The 26,201-nt window shown below is 40.0% G+C and overlaps 1 protein-coding gene across 1 annotated transcript in view; it reads right to left on the bottom strand.

Annotated features, from left to right (window-relative positions):
* Window positions 1-26,201, bottom strand: part of LOC139953154 (uncharacterized) — a 95,962-nt gene that overhangs the window by 68,054 nt on the left and 1,707 nt on the right. The window contains exons 2-26 of the mRNA XM_071952581.1: window positions 20,100-20,214; window positions 19,533-19,676; window positions 18,811-19,030; window positions 17,868-17,986; window positions 16,890-17,015; window positions 16,366-16,559; window positions 15,381-15,606; window positions 14,443-14,865; window positions 13,731-13,936; window positions 13,264-13,465; window positions 12,669-12,943; window positions 12,422-12,560; window positions 11,776-11,889; window positions 11,423-11,545; window positions 10,205-10,609; window positions 9,562-9,975; window positions 9,171-9,337; window positions 8,590-8,848; window positions 8,143-8,250; window positions 7,165-7,284; window positions 5,817-5,939; window positions 3,743-3,862; window positions 2,970-3,089; window positions 629-742; window positions 343-459 (exon numbers count right to left, since the gene is read on the bottom strand). Coding sequence (XP_071808682.1) covers window positions 343-459; window positions 629-742; window positions 2,970-3,089; window positions 3,743-3,862; window positions 5,817-5,939; window positions 7,165-7,284; window positions 8,143-8,250; window positions 8,590-8,848; window positions 9,171-9,337; window positions 9,562-9,975; window positions 10,205-10,609; window positions 11,423-11,545; window positions 11,776-11,889; window positions 12,422-12,560; window positions 12,669-12,943; window positions 13,264-13,465; window positions 13,731-13,936; window positions 14,443-14,865; window positions 15,381-15,606; window positions 16,366-16,559; window positions 16,890-17,015; window positions 17,868-17,986; window positions 18,811-19,030; window positions 19,533-19,676; window positions 20,100-20,190 — 4,669 coding nt within the window. The 5' untranslated portion in view covers window positions 20,191-20,214. The remainder of the gene's footprint in view (window positions 1-342; window positions 460-628; window positions 743-2,969; window positions 3,090-3,742; window positions 3,863-5,816; window positions 5,940-7,164; window positions 7,285-8,142; window positions 8,251-8,589; window positions 8,849-9,170; window positions 9,338-9,561; window positions 9,976-10,204; window positions 10,610-11,422; window positions 11,546-11,775; window positions 11,890-12,421; window positions 12,561-12,668; window positions 12,944-13,263; window positions 13,466-13,730; window positions 13,937-14,442; window positions 14,866-15,380; window positions 15,607-16,365; window positions 16,560-16,889; window positions 17,016-17,867; window positions 17,987-18,810; window positions 19,031-19,532; window positions 19,677-20,099; window positions 20,215-26,201) is intronic.

The raw sequence follows: 26,201 nt of genomic DNA, 5'->3' as shown, positions 1-26,201 counted from the left end.
AATCTTTGCACTTTAAAATAATGTGTTATGGAAAAATAAATAAGTTTGTATCTCCCAAAAATTTGAATCTGCGAAATGTTACTGTCACCTATGTTTCTCAGATTGTGTGTTCCAACTGTTTCCAACTACAGGTTATTTTTCCTGCGTATATAACCACTACAGATTTTTAGAGATATCTCAAAAACACTACAACTTTTTGTAATCAACTTTCACAGGTTAGTTTAATTGTATATATTATCTGTACTTATATAAAATTAAAACAATCAAATGGTTCCACAAACCAAAGGTACATACTATCCCTTTAAATGTAATTTTTGATTTCTAAACTTGATATTAACTTACTGTATATCTGGCAGTTGTCTCCACTGTAGCCCGAAGCACACTGGCATTGATACACAAAGCTGGAACCACCCCAGAAACACTGACCATTGTTTAGGCATGGGTTATTGTCACAAGGATCTGAATGAGGTAGAGGGAAAAAGAATTATATCTATAAATAATATTAAATAACAGTGGCTTTTTAAACAGCGCTCATCTCCGTCACTCAGTGATGTTCGAGGCTCAGTATTTTTCCTGGAAGGTATGTTGGGCTATGTTTTTGTTTGCTTCCTGTTTATATTAAACTTACTGATTAGAATTCCACAGTTTGTTCCAGTGTACCCTACGTTGCAAGCACACTGGTAGTTTGTTCCGATCCGGTTGCATATTCCACCATTAAGGCAAGGATTATTGGCGCAGGGATCTGAATGTAAAAGAAAACACAGTCAAGAATTAGAATAGTCACAAATTTGCATCAGGGATAAAGAATACTCATTTTGGTTTAACCCTTTACTCTAAAATATGTGTATGCATTGTATACTCAGTACTTTCCTGAGTTCTGTGTAAAAAATCAAAGGCATATATCTCGATGGGGTTCAAACCTATGACCTTTGTAATTCCAACTAGACTTAGAATGCTGCTAATAAAGCACAAGCATGATTGACTGAAAGACTGGAGTGGTTGTTAGCCTCAGACATTAAAAGGCTTATTTTGAAGATTTTGAATGAAAGTTCAAACTATGGGAAAGCACCATTCAATAATTTTTGAGTCAGGCCACCAAAACTTGGAAACAATCTTTTTCAGTGAGTGAGTTTGTTTACAATTGTCATAAAACTGTTTAAGCAGAAAATTCTGCTATATGGTGTTCTAGTACATTTTGGTTAAGCAAAAAGTTGTTTGTGCTAAGCAACTTTTTGTGCTTACATGCATTATGCAAATTGGGTTCCACAAATAGCTATGCCACTGCTCTGGAAATAAAATAGTAATAAAAAGAAACAATTTTTCACGACTACAACACAATATTCAGGGTGCAGAAAATTCAATAACTCATGTATGTGGATGTGTAAGCGAGGACAAAATTTATGAAAGAATGAAGAAAATGAAATAAATATTAGCAAAGATAGAAATTACGCTGAAGCTAAAACGATGTCAAACAATGCCACCCTCCACAGAGAAACATAAATCAAAAACACATGTGAAACAAAACCAATGAAGTTAATTGAAGTTAATGTGAAACAAAGTTACAACTTCACAGCAAACCATGACAAATGTCAATTTTCCCCATCACCAAAAACACAGCTCCTCACATGACAAGTTTGACAGTTACACACTTAAAGAGCGCCTTGACAGGGATTCGAACCAACATTCTGAACACTGCTTGTTACGCCAATGATACTCCCATCGAATTCCACTCCCCTCCCTCAGTAAGTAATATTTTAAGGGAAGCCTTCTACTATCTGTTATTCAGTCTGTGAACATTGTGTTTTGTGGTACAAAAAGTACCCAAATCCTTTAACTATCGCACCACCCCGCTGGGCGCCACACACATTACTATCAAACATAAGTTGGCACTGTTGGGAACATTTCCATCACCAACAAAAATCGGTTGAGATGCACGATGCATGAATGCTGACAAACGGTTGACTGGACGCATTGAGAAATGAAACAGGAGTGAAGCAAGTAAACCTTTAGCAGATGGTGCAGATTAAATATATAAATTTTAAAATAAATTTGTTTAATTGGTAAAAAGGAAGGAAGGGTGCAGTGAAAGTCATCAAAGTGTGCAGAGATACAAACAATAGACCGATCCATTAGGCTCCGCCCACGACGCACGTGTGAGCAAGAACACGTGGGGCTCTACAATGCCTTTCTGCACAACTCTGCCAAGATATGCGCACGCATGTCGGACCTTATTTGTCGGACCTTCGTTGTATTGTGATTGGTCAATACACAATGGGGCCGAGCTTAGTGGATCGGTCTATTGTTTCCAAATACAAAGAACACATTTATTGCTTAAACTGGATTTGTGAAAATCGATCCTTGAGGATCGATCGCGCGTAGGATCAATCTTATGGTTGGGACTCATTATAAATCCTGGAATCGATCCTAAGTTAGGAAGAGTTTTGTGAAGTCAACCCCTGGTGCTTTTTCGTTACAACAAACACCAATATCAAGGACACAGGGTACAACACCATGGTGGCAGAAATACATGTATGACAACAGACTTGAGAATTGAGTGCAATGTGAACACAAGATGCTAACAACAATCAATGATTTGCTTTAAGTAGAATTTGAAACTTTGCATGGTGGAAGTATACCTGAGAGAGGCTAGCGGTAATGCCATGTGAAAATCCCTGCCGAGTTAAGTTGGTTATGAAAAGAACCGGTGGTTATGACTCGAAGTTTCGATCAGTATGCTCTGATCGTCTTCAGGGAGAGGATGGTCCTAAAGACAATCAGAGCATACTGATCGGAACATTGAGTCAATAACCAGCGGTTCTTCTCAGAACCAACACGACTCAAAAGAGATTTACATGTACCCATGGTGCAACCGCAAACCTCTCTAAGCAATTTGTTTTGTTTGTAATGTAGATGGATAGGTTAGCAGTGGCGGTGGTTTTTACACACAGAAATTCTCTCTGGGAATTTACTTTTCCTGGATTGGCAGTTGATGCCCTCGTATTCCTCGGTACATTGACACTCATAGACATAGGTCATGTCAATTCCGCTACAGTTACCTCCGTTCAGGCATGGGCTACTAACGCAGGGATCTAAGAAAGAGCGATGGAACGGGGAGCAAGGGGAGGGGGATTGAGGCGAACCAAGGAGAGGGGGTACAGAAGGGATTGTAGAATTGATGGAAGGAAGATTTCAAAACCAGGAACAAAGGAGTAGAGGAAGATGAAGTAAGAAGGATTATAAAATTTGTCATCTTCAAGAGTTATTTTTCAAATCTTGTATTTACATAATATAGAACTTGTGGGGTTTTGTCTTTTGTAGAAAAAAAACGCTGTGCTTTGAACCTTCCATGTTTTTGATAATTTTTGAGATTTTTATGGCAATAAGTTTTGAGTAACTACAATATTTGTGGGGCTGGGTTTGTTTTGTTTTTTTGAGTTTTTAAACAAAACTAAATCAAAAACGTATTTAGCTGATACAAATCACTACTGAAGTGAGATCTTTAAAAAAGAGAATTTCAAATATAAATTTTGAATATACTGTGGCTTTTTTTCTAGATAAATACAAAGTAAAATAAATGCAGTTTAAAAAAATAAACCATGTGCGGGGGTAATCCCCCAAATGTAGTAGTTTTTTAGTGACTTTTGCCTTTCATTGGCCAAAATGGAAACAATGTGACACAAGTTGAATGCTAAGATTGGTCAAAAGAGCCTTTTTTTGTTTACAAACATGAATGAACACCAACCTAGTAGAGTTTCACAGAACTGTCCTTCAAAGCCAAACGTGCAGAGGCACTCATAGTTGGACCCTAGGCCAATTCGCTCACAGATACCCCCATTTTGGCAAGGGGTACTAACGCAAGGGTCTTTTGGGGGGAAGGAAAGTGAAAAGAAAGCGAATAGAAGCAACGAAAGAGAAAGAGAGTGAACAGGGAGGGGCGGGACCATGGCCAATGAAACAAGGGGGAGGGAAGGAATTGGGGAAGAGATAAAAAAGCACCAAATTGTTAGAACTGGCTACAGAATATTAATCATATCCCCTGTGGTATTTTTTCCTCTCCAATGAATCCATCAAAAACCAACAGCATTACGTTTCCTAAACTGGAAGATAAACAATTGGTGTCAGATGACCTTTATCAGAGCTGTAGTACAGGGGGGGGGTTAATGTTAAAGGTAATAATGTTAACTAGCATTTATCTGGTTGGTGTCTGTGTGTTTGAGGGAAGGGGGAGTGGGAGTGGTAAGAGGGGTGGTAGGGGATTCAATACTACCATGCAATGAACTCATGAATTAGCTGAGCCTGGGCTGCAAGTGAAGGAAAAACGGTAATCCATCTCGTCCCAAAATGTAACAAAAAAGTAATCACACAGTAATAAGTGGTTAAATTATTCAAAGAAATCACTTATGATTGGTAGATTTTAAATAAGTTTTGATTGAACAAAGACAAGTTGTTTAGAGTGGGATTTCTCTGTCATGAATGTGCCGCCAGAGATCAGAAGTTCAAATCTAGCTCTCATAGTTGAGCTTTCTTTGTTCAACACTGAATTAATCAAAATTAAAACAGTCACAAATTTGTACAAGTTAATTGCTTAGCAAAGTGTGATGTCAAAACACAAAATCACTATGGCGATTTTGACAACTCATTTTAAGACGAATTTTCGAGCCTTTTGGAATCGATCCCTTATCACTTAACCCCATTGGGCCTATTGAGGAGTATATAAAGCTTGACCTTAAACTAGGGTACCTGTAAGTAGAACCACACCCCAAAACAAAGCTAATCTACCACCCTGAAACCCCCACCTGTCAGGCTTATGCCTCCATAGCTCCAGAGAGATCCCAATTACCACATCCCAAAAGCCCCACCGCACACACAAACACAAAGATAATAGAAATCTTTGGAGGGTCGATTCAGGCTCTGAGGCAGACTTGATTCAAGTCTCAGATCGCGGTTATTCTTCTGCATCTCAGCCACGAAAAACGCCCCCACATTATTAGCTATCGTAGGCTAAATGACGAAGGTTGATCACAAGAGGGCGCTGTTTGTAGCGGCTATCAGGACGACTAAAAAGCCACGATCAAAGACTTGGAACCAAGTCTAGCTCTGAGGAGGTTCATTTTAGGGTCATTAAAAGGTCATAGTGAGGATCATTGGCAGTGTTGTAGCTAGACCTATTGAAGTCCACCGAGGGAGGGCAGTTGAAAAAAGTTATCCATGTTTAGATATGAGACTATCATTGCTTAAGTGCAATCTGGGGAATTATTTTGTATTTTGCTCAGAGTGCTGGGAGAACTGTATAAATTCTGGACAGATTCGCCCTGCACTTGGCTGCAACCATTACATGGCTATTGGATGTTTATTTGGTTGTCATTGTAAGGGAGCGTCTCAAAAGTAGGAACGGTAGGAACGTTCTTTTTGGATCGCAAGAGTATCCCCGCTGCTTTTGTCCGTTCCACAGGACCGGTCTTTTGGAACGCTCCGCGTATACTTTGTCATGATGTTGCGATCCTGCGGGCATATGGCCGCGATCCATTGGATCGCGGGCATATGCCCGCAGGAACGTTCTTTTGCGCTAGGAACGTGCCCGACTTTTGAGACGCTCCCTAGGATCATTAAAAGGTTATACTGAGGGTCATTCATGCTCTCTAAAGGGTCGTTCTGAGGGTCATAACAGGTCAGGGGAGGTCATACTCTCACTTGTTAGGGAATCTATAGGGTAGTTACATGTAGATTCATTGGAGGGTCCTAAGGAGTGTCATTTCATAGGGGAAAATTTGTCTTATTAGTCTTAGAGTGTGATTTATGAACAAGACAAAACTTACTTGGTGCTATTTGACAGTTTTGTCCGATGTAGTTATTGATGCAGGTGCAGGTGTAGATTCCATTCTGATCAGTGAAGCAGGTACCTCCATTCAGGCAAGGATTGTTCGGTAGGCACGGATTGTCTAAAGAAAGAATTATAATGCGTGTTACAAAAGAATTTTGCGAAAGACGTTAGACATTAGATGACTTCAGGAATTTCTTTTGATGCAGACAAGATTTGCAAGATGAGAATTTTTGTATTTTTCCTTAAGTGAATGCTTTGATGATGCAGTGATTTGCAAAGAGCATGTACAAAGAAAGCAATGATTTACAAGCAGAATATGATCAAATACAGGCTTTCAAAAAGAGGGGACTGTGTACAAGAACAAAATGATTTCGGAGTTGCTTTTAAGAGTGTAAAGAAAAATCTTTATCAGGGTGTAAAAAGGAGCATACTGAACTGACACCATGAAAGTAAACAAAACTAAATATTGAGCTTTGGTGACATCACAAAAGCGTCGTGTTTGGGTTTTTAATTAAGTAGGATTTGAAACTTTGCATGGTGGAAATTTATATGGAAAGGTTTGCGGTAACACCATGTAATGACTATCTCTAATGAGTTGGGGTGGTTCTGAAAAGAACCGTTGGTTTCAACTTGACGTTTCGATCAGTATGCTCTGATCGTCTTCAGAACCACCCCAACTCATTAGAGATAGTCATTACATGGTGTTACCGCAAATCTTTCCATATAATATTATAATTAATAACAGAGAATTAATATGGCACACAGTATCTGGTAGGACCATTCAAAGGCACCGGTCGCTAGAAAATCACTTTGATTCAAATGAACGATTGAAATATAGGTCTAAAGATGGCATTGGAATGATGACAGATCATTGATGACCATATAAACCATTAAGAGCTTTACAATATGTATTTTATTTGAACTTCCAGTTGGGACAGTAAGCCAGATTAATTTAAGTCACTAAAAATGTCAACAATTTTCATACATCAAACTTCCATAGACAATGAAAAGATTCCAATCAAAGCGTCATTAATAATTGCTATCTGGGCATTGAGATTTATTTATTTGAAAATTTTCAAAACTATTTGAAGTTGCAACTGGAACATTTTAAAACTTGTATGGAGAGGGTTAAGGATGATGAAATCATTTTTTTTTTATTAGAAGGATAAGGCTACACGAACAACCATTATTGGAAATCTGCCCTCACCCCTTCTCAACTTCCGCCCTCCCTCCGACCTTGCTTCCTTTTCAACCCAACCCCTGCTCCACTACGTCCCAGCCCCTCCTCCTCCCCCCTTCGACCCCAAACATGCCAAAGAAAGGAAACACATATTGAACAATACCTGTTTGGCAGCGTAAACCAACCCACTGTTGCGGACATGTACACTGGTAGGTGTTGCTAGATTGGCTGACACACTGTCCACCATTCAGACAGGGTGATGTAGTAAGACAATAGTCGGCAACTGCATTTAGACGGGGTAAAAGGACCAGAAACATAGCATGGCAACAAACAACAGGGTACAGTACGGTCAACTTTAAGACAAGCTTTAAGGAGATTGCCGTGGAATTGTTCAGCAGAACAGGAGGTTAAAGCACAGGCAAAATAAGTGAAACAGAATCAACAAATAGGATTTGAAACTTTGCACGGTGGTGGTATGATTAGTGAGGTTTGCGGTAGTGCCAGGTGTGAATCTCTTTTGAGAAGTGTTGGTTCTGAAAAGAACCGGTGGTCATTCAATCAGTATGCTCTGATCGTCTTCAGAAGATGACTCTGTAATGCTAGATGGCGCTTAAGTACTGCCTTGGAGATTAACGAGAGTTGCTCATTTTGAAAGGTTAGATTGCAACTAATCTCTCTATACATGTAGCTCGGTTCACACAACAGAGCTAATTCCAGGAAAAAAAACCTTGGGAATTACAATCTCACTGTGAGCAATTTGCCACAGAGGTTAAAGAAAGACCTAATATTGGCCGAGAGACGTGGTTGGTGCGTACGTTTGGTGTGTACGCTGCGTACGTTCAGTGTGTACGCTATCTTGTTTGACCTCAGGTGGTCTCTTGAAACAGTTTGTTTTTAATAGCAATGGAACCATGATCATAACTAAGCTTATCAATAGAAATAAGGAATAAGAAAAAGACGGGGAGGGGAAGGGGTAGGGGATAATTGTTAAGTGTTAAGGAGGAGTGGAGGGTTGGGGTGGGAGGGTTGGGTGTGGATGGAAACATAAGCAAGTAGCAGTGAACCAAGCTTTAAATGGCGAATGGTACAGCACTGATGATTGGACGGCTACCCAGCCTCTGTGGGCTATATCAAAACCTACCTATACCACAGTACGTTCCAGTCCATCCTGGTGTGCATTCACATCTAAACAGACCGGGATCAATGTCTACACACACAGCGCCGTTCAGACAGTTCTGGCTTCGACAAGCTGATGGAATCAAATAAAGTCAAAATATACATGTTAAAGAGTTGTGGTTAAACACAAACGTCCACAAATTTACATTAAACTTTTAAAGATAATGATGGTTGAAAGCTTCCCTTAAAATATTAATTGCTGAGAGGCTGTAGTTTTTGAGAATAAATGCTCTCTTACGGGTAATTGTCAGATTATGACACAAAATTACATAAGTGTGTAAGATAAGTGTAATGCTCTTTTCAGCCAGGCATGAAAATCAAAAAGTTAATTGTCCCCCTTCCTGTACTGTGACTAAATTCACAGAGACCATCACATACAGTTGAAAATTCTTTGATTCTTTTTACATCTCACCATTGCAATTTAATCTCTGACAATGCACCAGGACATCATCCGAAGGTACAGGCGTGAAGGTGAAATCCGGGCTAGGATTGGGCGCCTTCCGAAGCTGGACGCAGATATACGGGATCTGGTTGCAGGAGATCCCATTGAGGTTCAGGCTGACCTGAGCCCCTCGGATGACCATGTCAATCCCAGCTTGTAGGAAAATGCTGCCGGAACTGCCTGGGAGGTTAGCGCTTTGCTGGATGACAGTTTGGCCTTGCCCATCAAGCTATCAAAAAAAAAAATTGTAAGGTGTGTTTGAAGCTTCCAAGCTTTGCACGGTGTGTGGAAAGGCTTAATCTACAACAGCATGTACACTCTCCTTTGTTTTGTTCTATATAGATTAACTTTTTCCTGTCCATGTGCTTATCATTTTGATTATCTATGTAATATTTTGCAAATGTCTTTTTAAGCACGAGATCCAAGGCAATTTCTATTGTATACTTGTATATAAATAGCAATAAACAAAATCAATCAATCACTCAATCAAATGTTATATTTTGAAAGAGCAGTATAAAATAAAAATTGACTTGTCTTGAATTTATCTTTACCTGTGCGTCGCTGAACACTAGGACCTCCCACAGGTTGGCTCCATTGATGCTGGCCCCATTCGGATTAGAAGAAACTGTGATGTCAAACTCAACGACGTTGTTGGGGGTGTCTGAGTGAACGGGAACACCGGATGAAATGGTTCCAACAACGTCAGTGATCTCAACACCTATAGGATAATAAAAATAGTATAGACAGATTTAAAGGGGAAAAGGGCACTACAGCCATGGGGGAAAAGAGCGCGGCAAACTTGGCCGTAATGTTTGGTTATTTTCGAGGGGCTTCAGGGCCACTTGAAGGGCAACGACAGCAATGGCCTAGGTGCAGCCGTGAAATTCCAGCCCTCTAAACCTTTTTTTTCCCCAAAGTCCAAGATACACAAAGAATAGTTACCTTTGCAAGTGACAGGAGCACAAGCCGTATAAGAGGGTCTGTTGAGAGTGAAGTCAATGGTAGCAGTAGGGCTCTTCTCAAGCCGAGCGCATATATAACCGAACTGACCACACATCAAGCTGGCGGCATTGGCGTTTATTCTCAGCGCCGACATGACGGCCGCTTGACCGGGTACGAGATTGAGCCCAGACTGTGCATCGGACAACTGGATGATGCTCTGACCAAACTGGGTTCCACCACCGTCCGGCTGGTTGCTGAGGAAGGTTGTAACTCTCCAGAGACGGAGGCCGGTGACTCCTGCGCTCGTAGGGCTCGTTGTGATGGTCATGTCTAAGTTCAGCGCATTGCTGGAATCACGTTCTAAGACTATGTTGCTGGATGTGACTTGAAGTTGTGTGTTGGTTATATCAACACCTAGGGAAAGATAAAACATTGATTGTTGTAGTTTGTTCCACTATTCATTTTTAGATAAATGTAAACAACAGACCTGACATGCCAAGCACCTATGAAGCACCATGGTTGTGTGCACAAAAGTGTTTGGGTTTACAGAAAGCTTCCTGCTTTTGTGAGAATTTCCGCTACATTCTTAAGTGGTCAAACAAAATTGAATAATTTATTTTTTTCATTTAAAAAAAAAATTCACCCTGGCAGTTGATCTGGGCACACTCTACCCGGTCCCCGCTCAGCCGGAAAGCTGGTGACGCCGACGCCCCTGGCATCACCTCAACGCAGAGATAGGGCACCTGGCTACAAACCACCTGGCTCAAGTCCAGACCGACTTGCACCCCGTTGATGGCCAACGTGCCACCGGCGGTCAACTGAGTGGCCAGGACAGAGTTGTACAGTGCTGTGGACAAGGCGTAGCGTTGCCCGCTTCCATCCAGCTGGGTGCTTCCGAAGACGTTGAAGGACCAGAGACCTGTGCCTGTGATGGTCTGCCCCGAGGCGTCACTCGATAGGATGAGATTGAAGTTGAGGTTGTTGTTGGTGGTGCCCTCTCGGAGGCCGAGGTTGGCCAGAAAGAGTTGAATACCAGAGAGAATGACTCCTTGAAAAAGAAAGAAAAATTATTTTGATTTAAGGTGTTTTTTACAGCCTTTACAGGATCAGAGACAACCACTTCTAAGGTACCTCTATTAATCTATTAATTTTATTTCATTCATACAATCTGTTGTGAGGCCAAGGATTCTCAGACAAGCAAACATAATCATTGTACTAGCCAAGAACCCAAAAGGATAGATAACAAGGAAGACAGTTTAAGTTTTAGATGAGGGAGGAAACCCCACACAAATGTCTGCTGTTTGACTTCATCTGAGTTTCATTTCATTTATTCTTAATAATTTATTCTGGTTGTGAAGCCAAGAGCTCTCAGACAAGCAAACTTAGCCACTGTACTAGCCAAGAACCCTTATGCGTTATTTACATCTAAAGTTGTTATTATTATTAATATTATTATTTATGTTCGAAGGCACCTGATAATGGCCTATTTTTATTAGTAGTACAGGCATGCAACTGCCCGTTGCAAAAAAAAGAGGAAAATTTTCAAAGGCACAAGGCAAGTGCCGAGCGAAGCAGCTGAAACGCCACGGGACATGATACCCACAATGGTACCCTAGAAAATGTTGAGGTTTATTATGCTCTTCAAAGGTGCATTTTTAGCATGTACTAGGCTTATTTTACATGAATGTAGTTGTACACTATTAATGCCAGGCATATATTAGCCTGAATAAAATAAAATCTTTTTTTTTTTTTCCTTTTTTTTTTTTTTTTCACATTAAAAAAAAACCCAAAAACGCGGAATTCCGTGGAAACGGAGAAGAGTTGCATGCCTGGTAGTAGTATAAAAAGATGTTTTGTTTACCACTGTCTTCAAGCTGGCAGAAGTTTCCTGTCCATCCGAACGTACACGTGCAGTCATAGCTGAACTGTCTGTTTATACAGACTGCTCCATTCTCACACCGGTGGTTCAGGCAAGCATTTACAGCTGCAAAAATGAAAATAATGGAGGGAAAACCACTTTAAATATGGCCAACATTATTTTATAGAAGATGTTATACCAGGATAGACCTTTATCATGCTGACTAGTTGAGTCCAAATCAGTAAAGTGTAGCAAAACCTTGAAGTTGTCGGCCAGGTTTTGTGATGACAGACAATTTCTCAACAACAAAACTTTTTTTTAAACAAAAGGTACAATTACCACAGAAAAGAACTCACCTGTTCCACATAATGTACCGGACCATCCATTGCTGCAAGCGCATGTGTATGAGTTTCCATTTTGGCTGCAGATTCCATTATTTTGGCAGGGGTTGGAAACGCAGGGATCATAGCCTGAGGGACAGAACAAGAAAAACAAAACATGAATTCTAATATATATGCATTTTTCTTAAGGTGTACTGTTTCTGTCTGGACTCTCACACAAACCCTAAAGGCCGGTTTATAGTCGGTCACGAGATGGTCACGTGATGGAAATTTGGACGCGAGACACAGTTTATAGTCTTCGCTGAGGCCTAAAAATGTGTCTTTTTTTGATCGAGTGTCGAGATTTCCATCGCCCGACCATCGAGGGACCGACTATAAACCCCCCTTTATGCTGAAACCCTTTCAAGAGAATATAGAATTACCTGATGCAAACAACCTACCAACCAAATGGACCGATGGTATAAATGCAAAAAGATAGTTAATGGCCTGACGTTTCGACCCTAGCAGAGTCTTTCTCAAAAGCTAAATGAAAACCAACATTATAACAACAGTCAAACCGTGACGAAAAATTGTCACTTATTGCAAAATCTCATAAAAGTGACTTACTTAAAAGTGACGCAAAAATTGTCACTTATTGCAAAAGTTCATAAGAGTGACTTACTTGTGCATTCAACATTGAGACACTGGACTGTGTTGCCTTGTAAGGTGAAATCAGGGTTGGGCGCCTGGCCCTTTTGAAGCTGCACACATAAGTAGATGATCTCAGCACAGGATGTCACAGAACTCAGATCCATCGTAACCTGAGAAAACGATTTTGAATATTATCAAAATGTATTCATGAATGCCAGAGTTTTTGTGTATCAATAATTCTGCTGGGAACCAACAATGCAGTGGGCACCTCATTTTACCTGTAAGTTATTGAAGTTAATCTGGCCCCCTTCAGTAAGTGCCGTGTTCAACTGGCTCTGGGTCAGCGTGACCACAGCTTGACCCCTCCTCGGACCCAGTCCGTTGAGTTGGTTATTGGCAAAGATTACGAGCTGCCAGAGGTTAGATCCAGAGATGCTGGCACTAGGGGAGTCAGCTTGAATGCGTAGGTTAAAGGTCAACTCGTGGTTCCTGTTGCCGTACAGGAGCTGCCTGTTGACCGTGGGGTTGAGGGTCATTCCACTGATGTACACACCTTGGAAGGAGGATGGTAATGAATAAACATAATGTCAGAGGTCAATGTGAGGCTGTCTTTCCTATACATGTAGCTGTGATTGATAAATTATTGCAACGCAGCGACTTATGGGAAGAGACTGTACTCTGTTGTTATAAGAAGAGACTGTATGGTTATGAGTGCGAGAGAGCTGAGTAGATTGTCTTGCTGTGGATTAAAGAGAACAATTCTATGGGTCTGGTCTTTGCCTTTGGCGATACAATTATACAAAGGTGCTGGACCTAGCTAGTACGATTGAGCGATGAGTCTTCAGAAACTCTTTAAGAATTCAAAGCATTCACCTCTGCATTCCATGTTGACACAGTCTTGCAGTGCGTCTGTGGACTGTACGGGTTCCAGGGTGAAGTCTGGATTGGCGTTGGGGCCCTTAGACAACTCGGTGCACAGGGCAACCACCTGTTGGCACAGGAGATTGTTCAGGTCCACCATTGTGGAGAGATTTGGGATGACTGCGACCACACCTGCTGTGATGCCAATGTTGCCCTGGCAAATTGAAAAAGAAGAGAGTAGAAAACAGTTAAAATTTATTCTCAGTTTCATTCTCTCTCATCTCTTAGTGTTTCTACTGTCATAACTTTTGAACCAAATGTGGTATCAAACATAGAGTTTGAACAGTAATAAAGGCACTTGACACCTTTGCTTATTGTCGGAGACTAATACTCTCATTGGTGTATCCCAACATATGCTTAAATTAACAAATGACTCATTTTGCTCGAATGCAAAGCACAGTTGCCACCTCCGAACTTACCGGAACGTCACGCTCGGAAATCCTACTGCTGGTTCCCGTCGGGGTATTACTGCCGAATGTGTGGATGTTGAAGAGATTCTGACCGCTGACACTGCCCCCGGAGGAGCTGGTGAAGATGGAGAGAGTGAACCCGATCGTGTTGGATTGACGCTCAAGCAGAGTGTTACCAGATGTTACTGATATGCTGGTGTCAGTGACTTGCACTCCTAAGAGAAAAAAAAAGAAATTCTTGAAGTTACGGTTTATGGTTGGCAGTTTGATGGTTGGAAACTCTATGGTTCCGAAACTTTGACTTCGGCTAGATCAGTGTATCTGTAGAAGAATAGGCACAAGTGCGTGATCTAGCCGTAGCTGTAGCCGAAGTCGGACACGGCCTAACACTCCTTCCCTCAGTACTAAATTTAGAAGATGACCAATCGTTCTAAAACACTTGACCACAGTGACTTTTGGGGAACAAACAATAGCCTAACTTTCTTGTTCAGGCTCCTTCTATAAAAGTATATACTTCTTTCCCACCCGAGTGGGGAACTGGTGGAACCTTAACAAGGAAGTTAGGGTAATTTTTTATCCCCTGCTGTACCCTTATTCAAAAGCCTGGCAGTGGTTTAAAACGCTGGGCCATCATCCACACGTGTTGACTTAGCAAAGAAAAATGCAGAGCAGTATTTTGTACTCGACCCATGTAGATCAGACCCACAATAACCAAACTAACCTCTGCACGTAGTAGGCTGGCAGACCGTGAGCACCGCATCCGACGGCGTTCCGCTCATCGAGAAATCTGGCGAAGGATTATCCCCTTTGCTGAGAGTCACGCAGATATACTGCACTTGGGCGCACGTCAGGCCGTTCAAACTGAGCGTCGACTCCAACCCCAAGAACTGAATGTTCCCGTTAAGTCCTGGGACAGCATTCGACTGGCCCTGATTCAACATCAGTGTCCTGGTCAAGACCCTGGGGCCTTGTCCGTTGGACTGGGTGCTCCCGAAGAGGGTGAACTTCCAGAGGTTGGTGCCGGACACCAGGCCTGCTTGGGGGTTAGTGTACGCAGTGAAGTCAAACTGAATGATCTGATTATTGACGCCCTCGCGGAGAGTTCGGAGGTTACCCCCAAAATCCACCCGGGTGATTTCAAGACCTGGGAAAACAAATTGATCCATTGAATTTTTTTTAATAGCCATCTTCTGTTTTGTACATTTGTGTTTACATTTATAGAATTATAACGCAATGAACAAATAGAAGGACAGTAAAATTATTGATTCTGACCATTCTTTAGGATGTCTACAAAAAGGTATGGCATAAAGCTGATGACAGGGCTTGCTCTGAACGTTTTAAGGACCAGTCAGCTTGTCATCCCACTAGTCCACCATCTTTTTCCCAGTCCATATTTTAAATTTATTAGGGATGATTTTCAACACTGAAGTAGCCAGCCGGACCACCTAGAGTGAATTTTGACTGGCCCTTATGTTTTTTAATTGCCATTTGGCCACTGTTAAGGGAGAATGACGTGATACAAGCCTGGAATTGGGCAAACGATCGCAACTATGTCATCAGAAAGATATTTAGCTACAGGGCTACATGGATTTTGTCCTTTGAAAATATTATAGGTAGAATTACAAACAAGAAATGCTGAGAGCAAGGGTTCGAACTCACCTCTGCACTGGACTGAGGTACATCCAACCAGAGAGGGACTTCCCTGAACCCCACGGATCGTGAAGGGTGTGGAGGGGCTCTGACCTTGCCCGATCACGCCGCAGACGGATGCCACCTGCGTACAGGACAAGGAGTTGGTGTTCAGCGTAGACTGTAAGGTGAAGATCGTGGATGCTGCTGGTGGGCGCCATTGTACGCTGCCCTGCTGGCTGTTAAGATTGACATTCTGGAAGAGAGAACACAAAAATAGGTTATGAACAAAGAGCATATTTTGGGTTACTACTTAGGTTACTTTGGCACTTGTGTCCTTTTGAGCAAGGAAGTAAATCACAAAACTAATTTGAACTTGAAATCCCTCTTAAAACCCCTTGTTAAGATTGACATTCTGGAAGAGAGAAAACAAAAATAGGTTATGAACAAAGAGCATATTTTGGGTTACTTCTTAGGTTAATTTAGCGCTTGTGTCCTTTTGAGCAAAACACTTCGCAAGAGTTGCTTTGTTAAAAAATGGTGCAAATATATCATTTTATTTGATACTCCTCTTTCAGGGCAAAATTTGAAACATGACGTCATCAGACAGCAAAGAAGAATTTCTTCGCCTGTAATAAGCCCAAATTCAATGCCATTTTGATTGAATATCACTAGAACTCAGGAAAGAACTGAGAATGTAAAATTCTTTGCGCAATAATGTATAGACCATAATTTTTTGATGTTGACAAGAATTGCACTTTATTTTTGAGCATCACTTGAGTATCAAAGTGGCTTTTTAAACCATTTTAATGTGATGTTAAAATCCAAACCCCCCCCCCTCCCCATCATGTCATAAGGACCGCCATCTATTGGAAAATGAGTGGATCACAAAACTAAATTTTACCTTGGAACCCCTCTTAAAACCCTTTGTTTTTGCTGCAATTCGGGTTAGACAGAAGAAAACAAGTGACAATTTAAAACACTGAATGGTTTAAAACCCCCAAAAATTATTTACCTGTGTTGCGACTTGATTTCCTACGTTATTCCTCAAGAGCAACGTGACGCTCCACAGACCAGTTCCCATGAGGAGGAACTGGGTTTGACCCGGTGAGAAGGTCAGGTCAAAGGTGAAGCTCTGACTGAGACGACCCTGAATAACTGGAATCCCGGAACTCACACTGATGGTGGTCTGTGAAACGATTACGGTGCCTAGAGAGAAAGAGAAGGAGTGTTACAAGACCGCAAGCATGCCTGTTTCCACCAACTAACATTCGTTTGTAGTGTAACCAAAGTGAGGCTGGCGAGAAAATAAGTCTGGTGCCGTATATTAATATGTAAGCTTTCGGGTAAAAGTTTCAATGATCAACCTTATTTTATTTTTTCCCCCTGCATTTTTTAAAGGGTTGACATTAGTTTTTTTTTTTTTTTTTTACGGACAGTTCTTTTTAATGATTTATCTCACCAGTGAATTTTTTTTTTTTAAACAACAAATAACACTGTAAATAAATCATCCATTTAATAACGAGTGCAAACTCCTACCTTTTTCACAGTTGTCTCCGCTGAAGTCTTGGAGACAGTTGCACTGGTACCCGTTGGTCCCAGTGCTGCCGATTCTACTACAAAAACCCCCATTTTGACATGGATTAACCCAACAAGGATCGGGATCTAAAATATAGTAAAAATAATAAAAAATAGAGTATACAAATAATTAGGCGCACAGCAGGTGACCTTTTCAATAGTGCCAATCAATAGTATCTAACGTTCAAGAGTGCATTTTTGTCAAATAATCTGGACCAACTCCATTTCACTTGCCGAAGCCAAGTTAAATGAAAAAGATCCAGATTGTTTCGAGTGTGTAAATTTAACTGTTTTCATTATAACACATAGATCTTTAAAATTTGATTTTTTTTTTTCACAATGAAGTTATAAACTAAAAATATACACTAAAGCGTGTCGTTTTAGTTACTCTCATTACATACAATACGGTGGCAAAATAGCATATTTTTAATTATTTAAATTTAAAAGACTTTAAAAGAGACGATGTGCATGTGCAGAGCACTGTGACTAGGCAGTAATGCATACTATCTGAATTGTGTTCACTGTAATGCACCAGCAATGGGCTCAGGAAGAACCAGTGCTTCCCCAATTGTCCTTTCAAGTTTCATGCCTATTTGGGATGGGTCTAATTAATATTAAAATTAAGGAAGAGTGAAAAAAAGGATCCAACGATTTTGCCCCCCCCCAAAAAAAAAAAAAACCAAACAAACAAACAATGCTTTCGTCATAAACCCCCTCTGCTGGTTAGCCCATGGTTTAGCCCAATATAGTGTCGGCCTCCAACAATTTATGTATGGGGCTACCCTCATCAGTTTACAAGACTGTTGAGTGTTGGGCGTGTAACTATCATAACTGGGGCAGGGGATTTTACACACTAACACAGTGCACACAAGTGCCGTCAACTTCATTCTTCATCAAACGGAAACATTTGTTTAGAGAAAGTAATTGTTGCTGACTTACCGGCTTCATATCTGATTGAAAAGCCTCCACTTGGAACATTGAAGTCTGTATACCAGTACAACACTACCTGGTTAGTGTCGAATATTTGTGGGGCGATTTGGTCAGTCCCAATATACGTCCTAAAAAGCACAAGAAAATACAAATGTGTCAAGAATAGCAGCCGACATCCAGCAAAAAATAAACTAATGTTCAATAACAGCGCCCTCTACTGACCTCTGTCAACAGAGATCGTTCCTCTGTCTGTCTGCTCTGGCCTCTCTGTTCAGTTTGAGCACAGTCACATTTTTATTATTTTTTGTCGGCAATTATTAATTTGAGTGCAAAATAATCAATTATGCTCTCTTGGCAGACAATGAGTGTAGTCTTTTTTCCAGGTTGGGTGTATTGTCATCTTCATTCAAAATGTAAAATTGAAAGTATTACTTTCCCCAAATACTAGATTTTGTTTTGTTTTGTTTTTAAGATGATCTTTCCGCCAAGGGAACTCGGCAGAAACTCCAAGGGGAGGATACCAAGATGACAATAGCCAATCCCTCTCATACGACATTTTCAAAGTTTGTGATTATGTACGTCTATGATTATGAATTGTACAAATTCAAGAAAGGGATTCATTCTATACGGCAAAATGACTTATTCTAGTCATTGTGCAATCGGAAGGTTAGCTTGGTGGATTCGAACCCACAACCATGAGTCATGCAGTCTATAATCCATTTTGAGATAATTTGTATTGTGGACACATTCATTCATCACTATTGGGTTTGGGTAAAGTTTGTCTGAATACACCCAAACCAAACAGTGCAATCCTATAGTGTCTGCCAAACATCAAAAAGGCGAATTGGACCACGATGGTGTCATTTTAATTTATCTTTAGTCCCCATCACGAACTTCGTAATCTTGAGTTTCAAATCCTACTGATCTTGAGTTTGTCAACTTGCTTGCTCACCGTAGATCTGATGATTGATCGTTCACTGTGGTGCCAGGATAGATGATCAACCCATCTTTATGATTCTCAGAAAGGAAGACGTCAAAGAAAAAAGTAATCGACTCGGCCGAAGGTATCCGAACGATGTAGAAACAGTCTTCGTTGTCGTTCGGCGGCTGTGGGAAGTTGGTCGTGGTAATGACACCAGAGTCACTGTAGAAATTACTGCCACACTCTTTAGCTGTATAAATAATTGTATTTTTATAATAAAAAAAATTGAAGAGGTATTTTAACGCTGATTATCTCATAACAAACTAAACATTAAATTTGTTTTATTTGTTCCCTATATAGCTCTGTCAATGACGTAGTTTGACCTATCTACAAGAGTTCATTTGAATGGGAACTCCGCTGCTAAAACAGACACAATTCGACATGTCTAAACACTCGTCGTGAACAATTTTGTAAACAAAAATTATAGAAACACAGTGTCAGAAAGGTGTTCCAACTCAGAAACTGTTCGAGTTTTTCCTCGAATTATTGGGTAATTTTGACACAGAATCTGTAAAAAAAAAATATAAAACATTGTTTTTGATGTGTCTTTATTTAAGAATAAAACAAAAAACTGTTCGTGTGTACAATATAAAGGGTATGTTTATTTACTGTTGTAATAAAAGAGTGCACAAAATTGCTAGATTGAACAATTCAAATAGTTAAATTTAAGGAAAAGGAGGAAGATGTCCTACGAATTGACGGTGATAATCCCGGGAGTCTCAGCTCGCAGTTCTGTCCTTGCCAACTCCCTTGGCACTCGCAGATGTACCCCGGCTGGAGATAAGCCGGGCGACATATCGCACCGTTCAGACATAGCTGTTGTGACTGCTGGCAAGCTATTCAAAACAATAACAACAGTGGGAATAAAAGGTGTTAAAACAAAACATAACGCTGATTGTTGTTCTGTATACACGTGACAATACCTACACCAATTGTGTCATTTTTAACAACGTTTCTTTAATACAATTAAGAATAAATCAATCAAGATATTGTTATTACTATTTCAGAAATCGAAAAGATATTTTGATTATAATCCTGAGATAATCCATCTCGGTAAGTCGACATCCAAGAAGTCGACATCGTTATAGATAAGTACAATGGGAAGACGGTTTTTACTGTAGGATGTCGTCATCTTGGGGAATCATCTCAGGATGTTGTCATCTTACGTTTATGACGTCATCATCGTACAGTATTATCTCAGGATCTCAAAACAACTAGATGGCAACCTTTCTCCTCACAGATTGATAAAGTTGTCTTACGATTATTTTGAGCTTGTGAGGTACTCGTTGTGGCAAGAAGGATTCCAAGAAGCAGCCAAGAGAGCTGTTTGCGTAGTGGTCTCGTAGACATGCTGGTGAGAAAGACACCGTCTACCTGTAGGTGGGGCAAGAGAGAGGGGGTACATTCATTAAGAAATTGTATTTTGAACCCAGTGTAATTGACATTCGGTTTGGCTAAATGACGCTTGGTAATCTTTTTAATCTGCTTCCAGTGGGTGGGCCAACTAGGAGCAGACTTCGAGTCCCGGGCTGGGCAGCTGTGGCAATCCGCAGCAGAACGCATTGGTTGGGCGGCTCTTCGTCCCCCTTGATGGATCAAGGGATTGACGATGATGATGATAAATCTTTTTAAAAATTAATGGCAATATAAAAAATACGTTGTTAATACAGTAGCTTTCGATAGTGTGTAAAGCATTTTGAGAATCATTTCACGTTGAAGTAAGATATGGAAAAATATCAGTTTTTATTCCCAAACATTTCTCAGATTGTGTATTCCAATTACGGATTAGTCTTCCTAAAGTGGACACAAATAACCGGCCGGAATTTTCGGCGAGATCTCAAAAACGCTATGAAAAGAAACTCTCAATGGTTAGTTTTATTCTATTAAAAGGATTCAAACAATAAACAATTACAAAACCCAAAGGTATATTTTGTCAGTTTGTCTAAGTGCCTTTCTGTCCCTCTGTGGACATCCACAAATCCCATTTCGGACCGAAGACTTGCGTGTGGATTGGGTTTTCAGTCCTGGTCAACAGAGACAAAAGAATTCTACTGAAAGTAAAAATTATTTCAGCGAAAACCGGGCCACGCGAATTTTTAAAAATTGCGCCAAGATCTGTTCGTAGTCGTGTCTAAAGTCGTTTCCACGAAGATTATTCTAAACCAAACAAAATAAATTCCACACACTTGTTCAAGTTTAAAGACAACGGACATTAACTTAAATAAAACAAAATGAGCTGCATGGTTGAAATTCTATTTTATGGTTCTGTTTAGAATATTTTGTTTTAAACCGTGTACGGTTTGTGGTTTGGTTCCCAAAGGCGACAGCGAAAGACTAGTCTAGAATGTCCAGCGTTAGACCTTGACTCTACCTAAGTATAGAAACGTTCATCTCCGGCTATAATACATTCAACAAAATCTATCTGGGCTATCTAAACTTTAACACCCATCCTCAATCACACAAACAAAGCAAGGTGGACGCAAGGCCATGCTAGACAATTGAGAGATGTTTATGAAACCTATCCATGGGAAAATTTGTCACAAAAGAGAGATGTTGAGATTGGGGGAGTTGTTTTGTAAAGTGGATCTTCTGTTGCCCTTAGAGATGATAATTTTGATTGTGTTTTATGCGGGGATGGATTGAGATAGGTACTGGAAAGCACTGTTTTTGAGTTTGTTGATTTATTTTGTTGTTTTTATTTGTTTGGTAATGGGATGTAATTGTTACTCATTATGACGGACATGCTACAACTCTTTAAAGGAAATGAAATAAGTTTTTCTTTGAAAACGTCAGCACTGAATCATCACAAGGTTGAAATGCAGTATTTGGAGAAGAAAGAGGGGAAGAAATAGTGTTTTAGTAAATATTGTTTGACCATAGGTTTGACGTATGGTGCTGCCTCGAGACATTGTGTTTTGCTTTGTTTTGGGAAAACAATAAATAACAGAACGTATGGTCAGCGTCACATGTTTACAGTGCGAATAAAAGTGGGTAATTAGGACAGACCCTTATAGATTAGCTATTTTTAATAGAACTTTATCGACGTGATGGTGTAGCCATATTACTTTTCCCAGGCAAACCAATGTAACCAAACCGAGGCTGGGAGTAAAATAGTCTGGTCCCGTTGTGGTGTATTTGGTGTATGGTTGATATTGTAATGAACCTTGAGACACGATAAAGTTTGTGCATGGCATGACCAATCTTATTGGCAGGCTATTTTTAGTAGAAATTTATCCGTCATGCCCAGGCAAACCAATGTACCAAACCGAAACTGTAAGTAAAAATAGTCTGGTGCCGTTCGAAACTAATTCAAGTAATAAACCATTAGTGAAACTGACTGGGTATAAATAATTACAAAGAAATTTAACAAATCTTGTCAGAACATGTGTAACTCATTGCAGTGCGCAGTGAAATTGTGACTCCCAAAAAAGACAAAATGTTACGTTTGTACAAGAAGGGTTAACTATTGATCCCCTGAAGAAAGGTTTGACTCTCGTATTAGTGTGACGTTCTACAAGGGGTTAACTTTCTAAATCCACCAAAAGGACCAACAAATCCTTTTTTGAATGGTTTAAACCTGACCAGTAGGGAATGCAAGGCATTCGGTCTGTCGACCAACCCATGTTTGCTTTAAAAGCAAATCTCTTTTTCGCACCCACTGAAGCGTGGTCTCGATGAAAGGAACTAGGACGTACGTTTGTTGGAAATAAACACCAGCTACATTCCACTAGGCATTGAATTCAATGCAAACTTGTCTGATTCAGTGAGTACTCAGTCTGAGTTGCTACTTTGACGTCTCATTACTCTAATGGGTTTAGACCCCGACTGTCTCATTGTATGTACTGCCATGTTTGTCGTGTTCCAAGTGTTCGTAAGCAGTATTGATTGAACATGTTCAGACTTGTCCTCCAAGCCTCGATGTGGTTTCAATGATGTTATGTAATAATATGACGTAATTGGTGTTACATGTACATTGAACATACAACGGGTAAAACCCAGTTTGTTTTATTTGTTTTCGGAGACTTAAAAACTGGTATAGGAAAACTAAAAACTGTGATCAGGCACCTCATCATAATCTGAGTCCAACAGTTTGTGAGTGTTGGGTTTATGTCCAGCAAGGAACTTACATGAATGTAGATAAACACAACAAAACTCATATGTGAACATTTTATTTCGAAAGGTGGTAGAGTTTTTGAGATATCTGGAGCGGTTATGTTCTAATTCGTAATATGATACACACAATTTGAGAAACCTCCCTGGCTGAGAAATTGTCTCTCAAAAAATCATTTCTATCGTTTTCCATAACCACACTATTGCAGTGAAACGATACTAAATATGCATTGACGAGCAGCGTATACTGTCCGAAACGTCGAGACCCAAACCGGCTTTTTTCAGAGCCAACACTCACCCTAAGAGATTTACACATGGTTGTACCCGCAAGTTTAATATTTATTTGTAGTTCTTCTTATGCATTATAGTGTCGAAAACTGCCATACTTCTAACTACGTGTGTTTTATTGGTATTTATTTGAAGAACGATTTCCAAACACAATATAACTTCCCTATAAAAATACAAGTATTCTTGAAATCATACTCCCCGCCGCCATTCAAAAGCTAGGGTGAATAAAGGTCAACTCTGTGGAAAAACTCCACCTTCAAAATATAGTGAATAACAATATTATAATCCAGTGTTCACAAACAGGAACAAAAGGTCAAAAGAAAGTATGACGAGTGATGAATGGCTTTTTATAAAAATAAAAAAGCATATAAGCTGCGTAGAAAGCATTTATAGCATTTATAACCGGGGGGGGGGTCTTTTGTATATCCACAAAAGTGAAAACTAGACTTGACTTATGCATCTGTCACTTTTAAGAGGCCTGTGTCTGCATGGCCAGTGATGGGCCAAATCTCATGGACACCTTGGATAATTAATTGTCAACGATCCGAGTATTATCCCAACATTTGCATAAAGTAACAAATCTGGTTAAAGTTTTGACTTAATTGGTCATTGAAGTTGCAAAAAAATAATGAAAGAAAATACACCCTTGTTGCACAAAATTGTATGTGATTTCAGATGCGCGCCTAAAAAAGTCTTCAGGCTTGAAGTCTGTTAATATTTGAGCGAGAAATTACCTCTTTCTGAGAAAAGTACGTTACATCTGAGGGAGCCGTTTCCCACAATGTTTTATAGGCCTACTATCAACAGCTCTCCATTGCTTGTTACCAAGTAAGTTCGTGTGCTCACAGATTTTGAATAATTAACAATAGTGTCCAGTGTCTTTAAGCACAACTAAGAACATCATAATTACGCTTAGAACAAAAGATTTGTGTTTTTTGCCCTCGTCCGACCGCCCGTGATTAATTTGTGTCGCGATCGATTTATCCCCCACCCACCCCCAAAACAAAATAATTAAAAAGTTCGATGCAATGAAAGTATTGTGTTTTGTTTTTGAAGTATTGTAATTGTTCATCATGTCAACAATAATGTTGAAACCTGCGTAAGACCAGTAGCTGTAGCTCATTGCACCTGTTTGAGCTACCCGTAGTTAACGCGTATAACACCAGAAGCATAATAGGTGCCTGCATAACCGCGGGTTTAAATAAAGCCGAACACAGCTATGTTACGCAGAAAATACACATTGAGCAAACCAGATCATGCTTGACGCAACATTGAAAAGGTTATGTTTTCCCATGAGTTGTTGTCACAGTTTGGTAAATGTGTCACGCAAAGTGAGTAATGAAGAACAGTATAAAGGGATGTCGTTTCTGGGGTGTTTTTTCGAGCAGTTTGCTTTCAAGATTAAGGACAAATTCAGCAATGACATTCGTTATACTCGTCATACAACAATGCACACCGGTTTTACTTTCATGTTAAAAACAAATAAAACAATCATTTGATGTATATTCTCTTAATTCTTGGCTCTGTATGGGCAGAAGCAATGGAATCGACTTGCCAACAATCAGTGTTGGTTTTATTGATTCAATCATTGGTTTTAGTTGAAAGAAGCCTCAGCAAAACCCATAGTTAAAATTTCGAAACGTGTTGAGTTTCGAGTCGGCCAATTATGCAAATTCTGGTGTTGGGGCGTTGGATGTGTTCCTTTGACTTTAAAATAAAAGCCACCAGCAGGCCTGATACTTCAAGGAGGAAACGAAGGCGATTGCCTCCATGCACCTTGGTGCCCTTGAAATTCTCCAGTAGAAATGTCCACACATAGGGTGCCCTTTACCAAGGAGAAAATGTCTTGGCGCCCTTACCCTTTCAAGAACCAAGCAACTGGCCTGCACCAGTATTATGTCAAATATCCTAAGTAACTATACATGTGCAAGAAGAAATCAATTAGTTTCACTTCGAGTAATTGGCCATTCGTCTTCAGAATTTTGAGGCCCACAGCTTAAAAAAAGAAGAAATTAAACAGGCCTTTCAAGAAAACCCCATTGTTATTTTTTAGGTTAAATGGTTGGGATCAACCGTCCACCGTTATGGTCCAACAATGTTCCATGAAGGGATTTCTAAGTCAACTTTTTTCTGAGTCATCAACAGTTGTTCTTTGAAAATGCGCATTTTTACTAAAACAGTGTCTCTCTTCATGCCAAAACCAGGCCTTTCCAGCCAAAACTTAAAAATGGGTTCATTTGCTCATAGTATGTGATTTTGATTTTTTTTTTATGAGATTTCGTCTAAAATATAACGAGGCCGGGCAGCCACTTTAGGTTAGAGTAAGAGCTACACTTAACAGATTTCGGCCAAAGTTAAAAAACATGCAGCACGGCCACGTTGCCACCTACTCTTGGGGCCAAAACAGGATTACCCCCTTTACAGTCCATAAGAATGTAAGCATGGGTAACATCCGGAGCCTGGCTGATGGAGCACAGTGCACCATCTTCACAACTTTTAACGAAACCATGTTTACTTGAAGTAGTTTGATCATGGGCACAAGTGACACGACTGGGATTCGAACCCACGCCGAAGATTATGGATGATTGGTATTGATGATGGCGTCATGCTCTTTGCAATCATTTATCGATCTATTCGAAAACAACTGCATGGATATTGCTTGACAACCGAGAAAGTATATTAATTAATATTCATGCCATGTTTCGCCATCTTACTTGATGAATTACAGAAAACACAGGCCAGTCGACCTTCCATTTAAAATGTTACAACAAACGAGATTCCGGTAAAGTTGAGTTAAAAACACGCATGAAAAGTGCTCTCATTGTTAACGAAAGAAAATAATTATTATTCTTGAAAAAACGTGAAGTTGACCCCTTTATTTCAAAATAACTTTTTACGAAACCATAGGGATTACCAACCAAAGACGGTGCTATATAAAACACTGATAGCTTTCAGGTTTAAGT

The sequence above is a fragment of the Asterias amurensis genome, chromosome 21 (assembly GCF_032118995.1).
Source record: "Asterias amurensis chromosome 21, ASM3211899v1".
Taxonomy (NCBI): Eukaryota; Metazoa; Echinodermata; class Asteroidea; order Forcipulatida; family Asteriidae; genus Asterias; species Asterias amurensis.
Note: the sequence above shows the minus strand (reverse complement) of the source record. Positions and strands in the feature narration are given on the sequence as shown.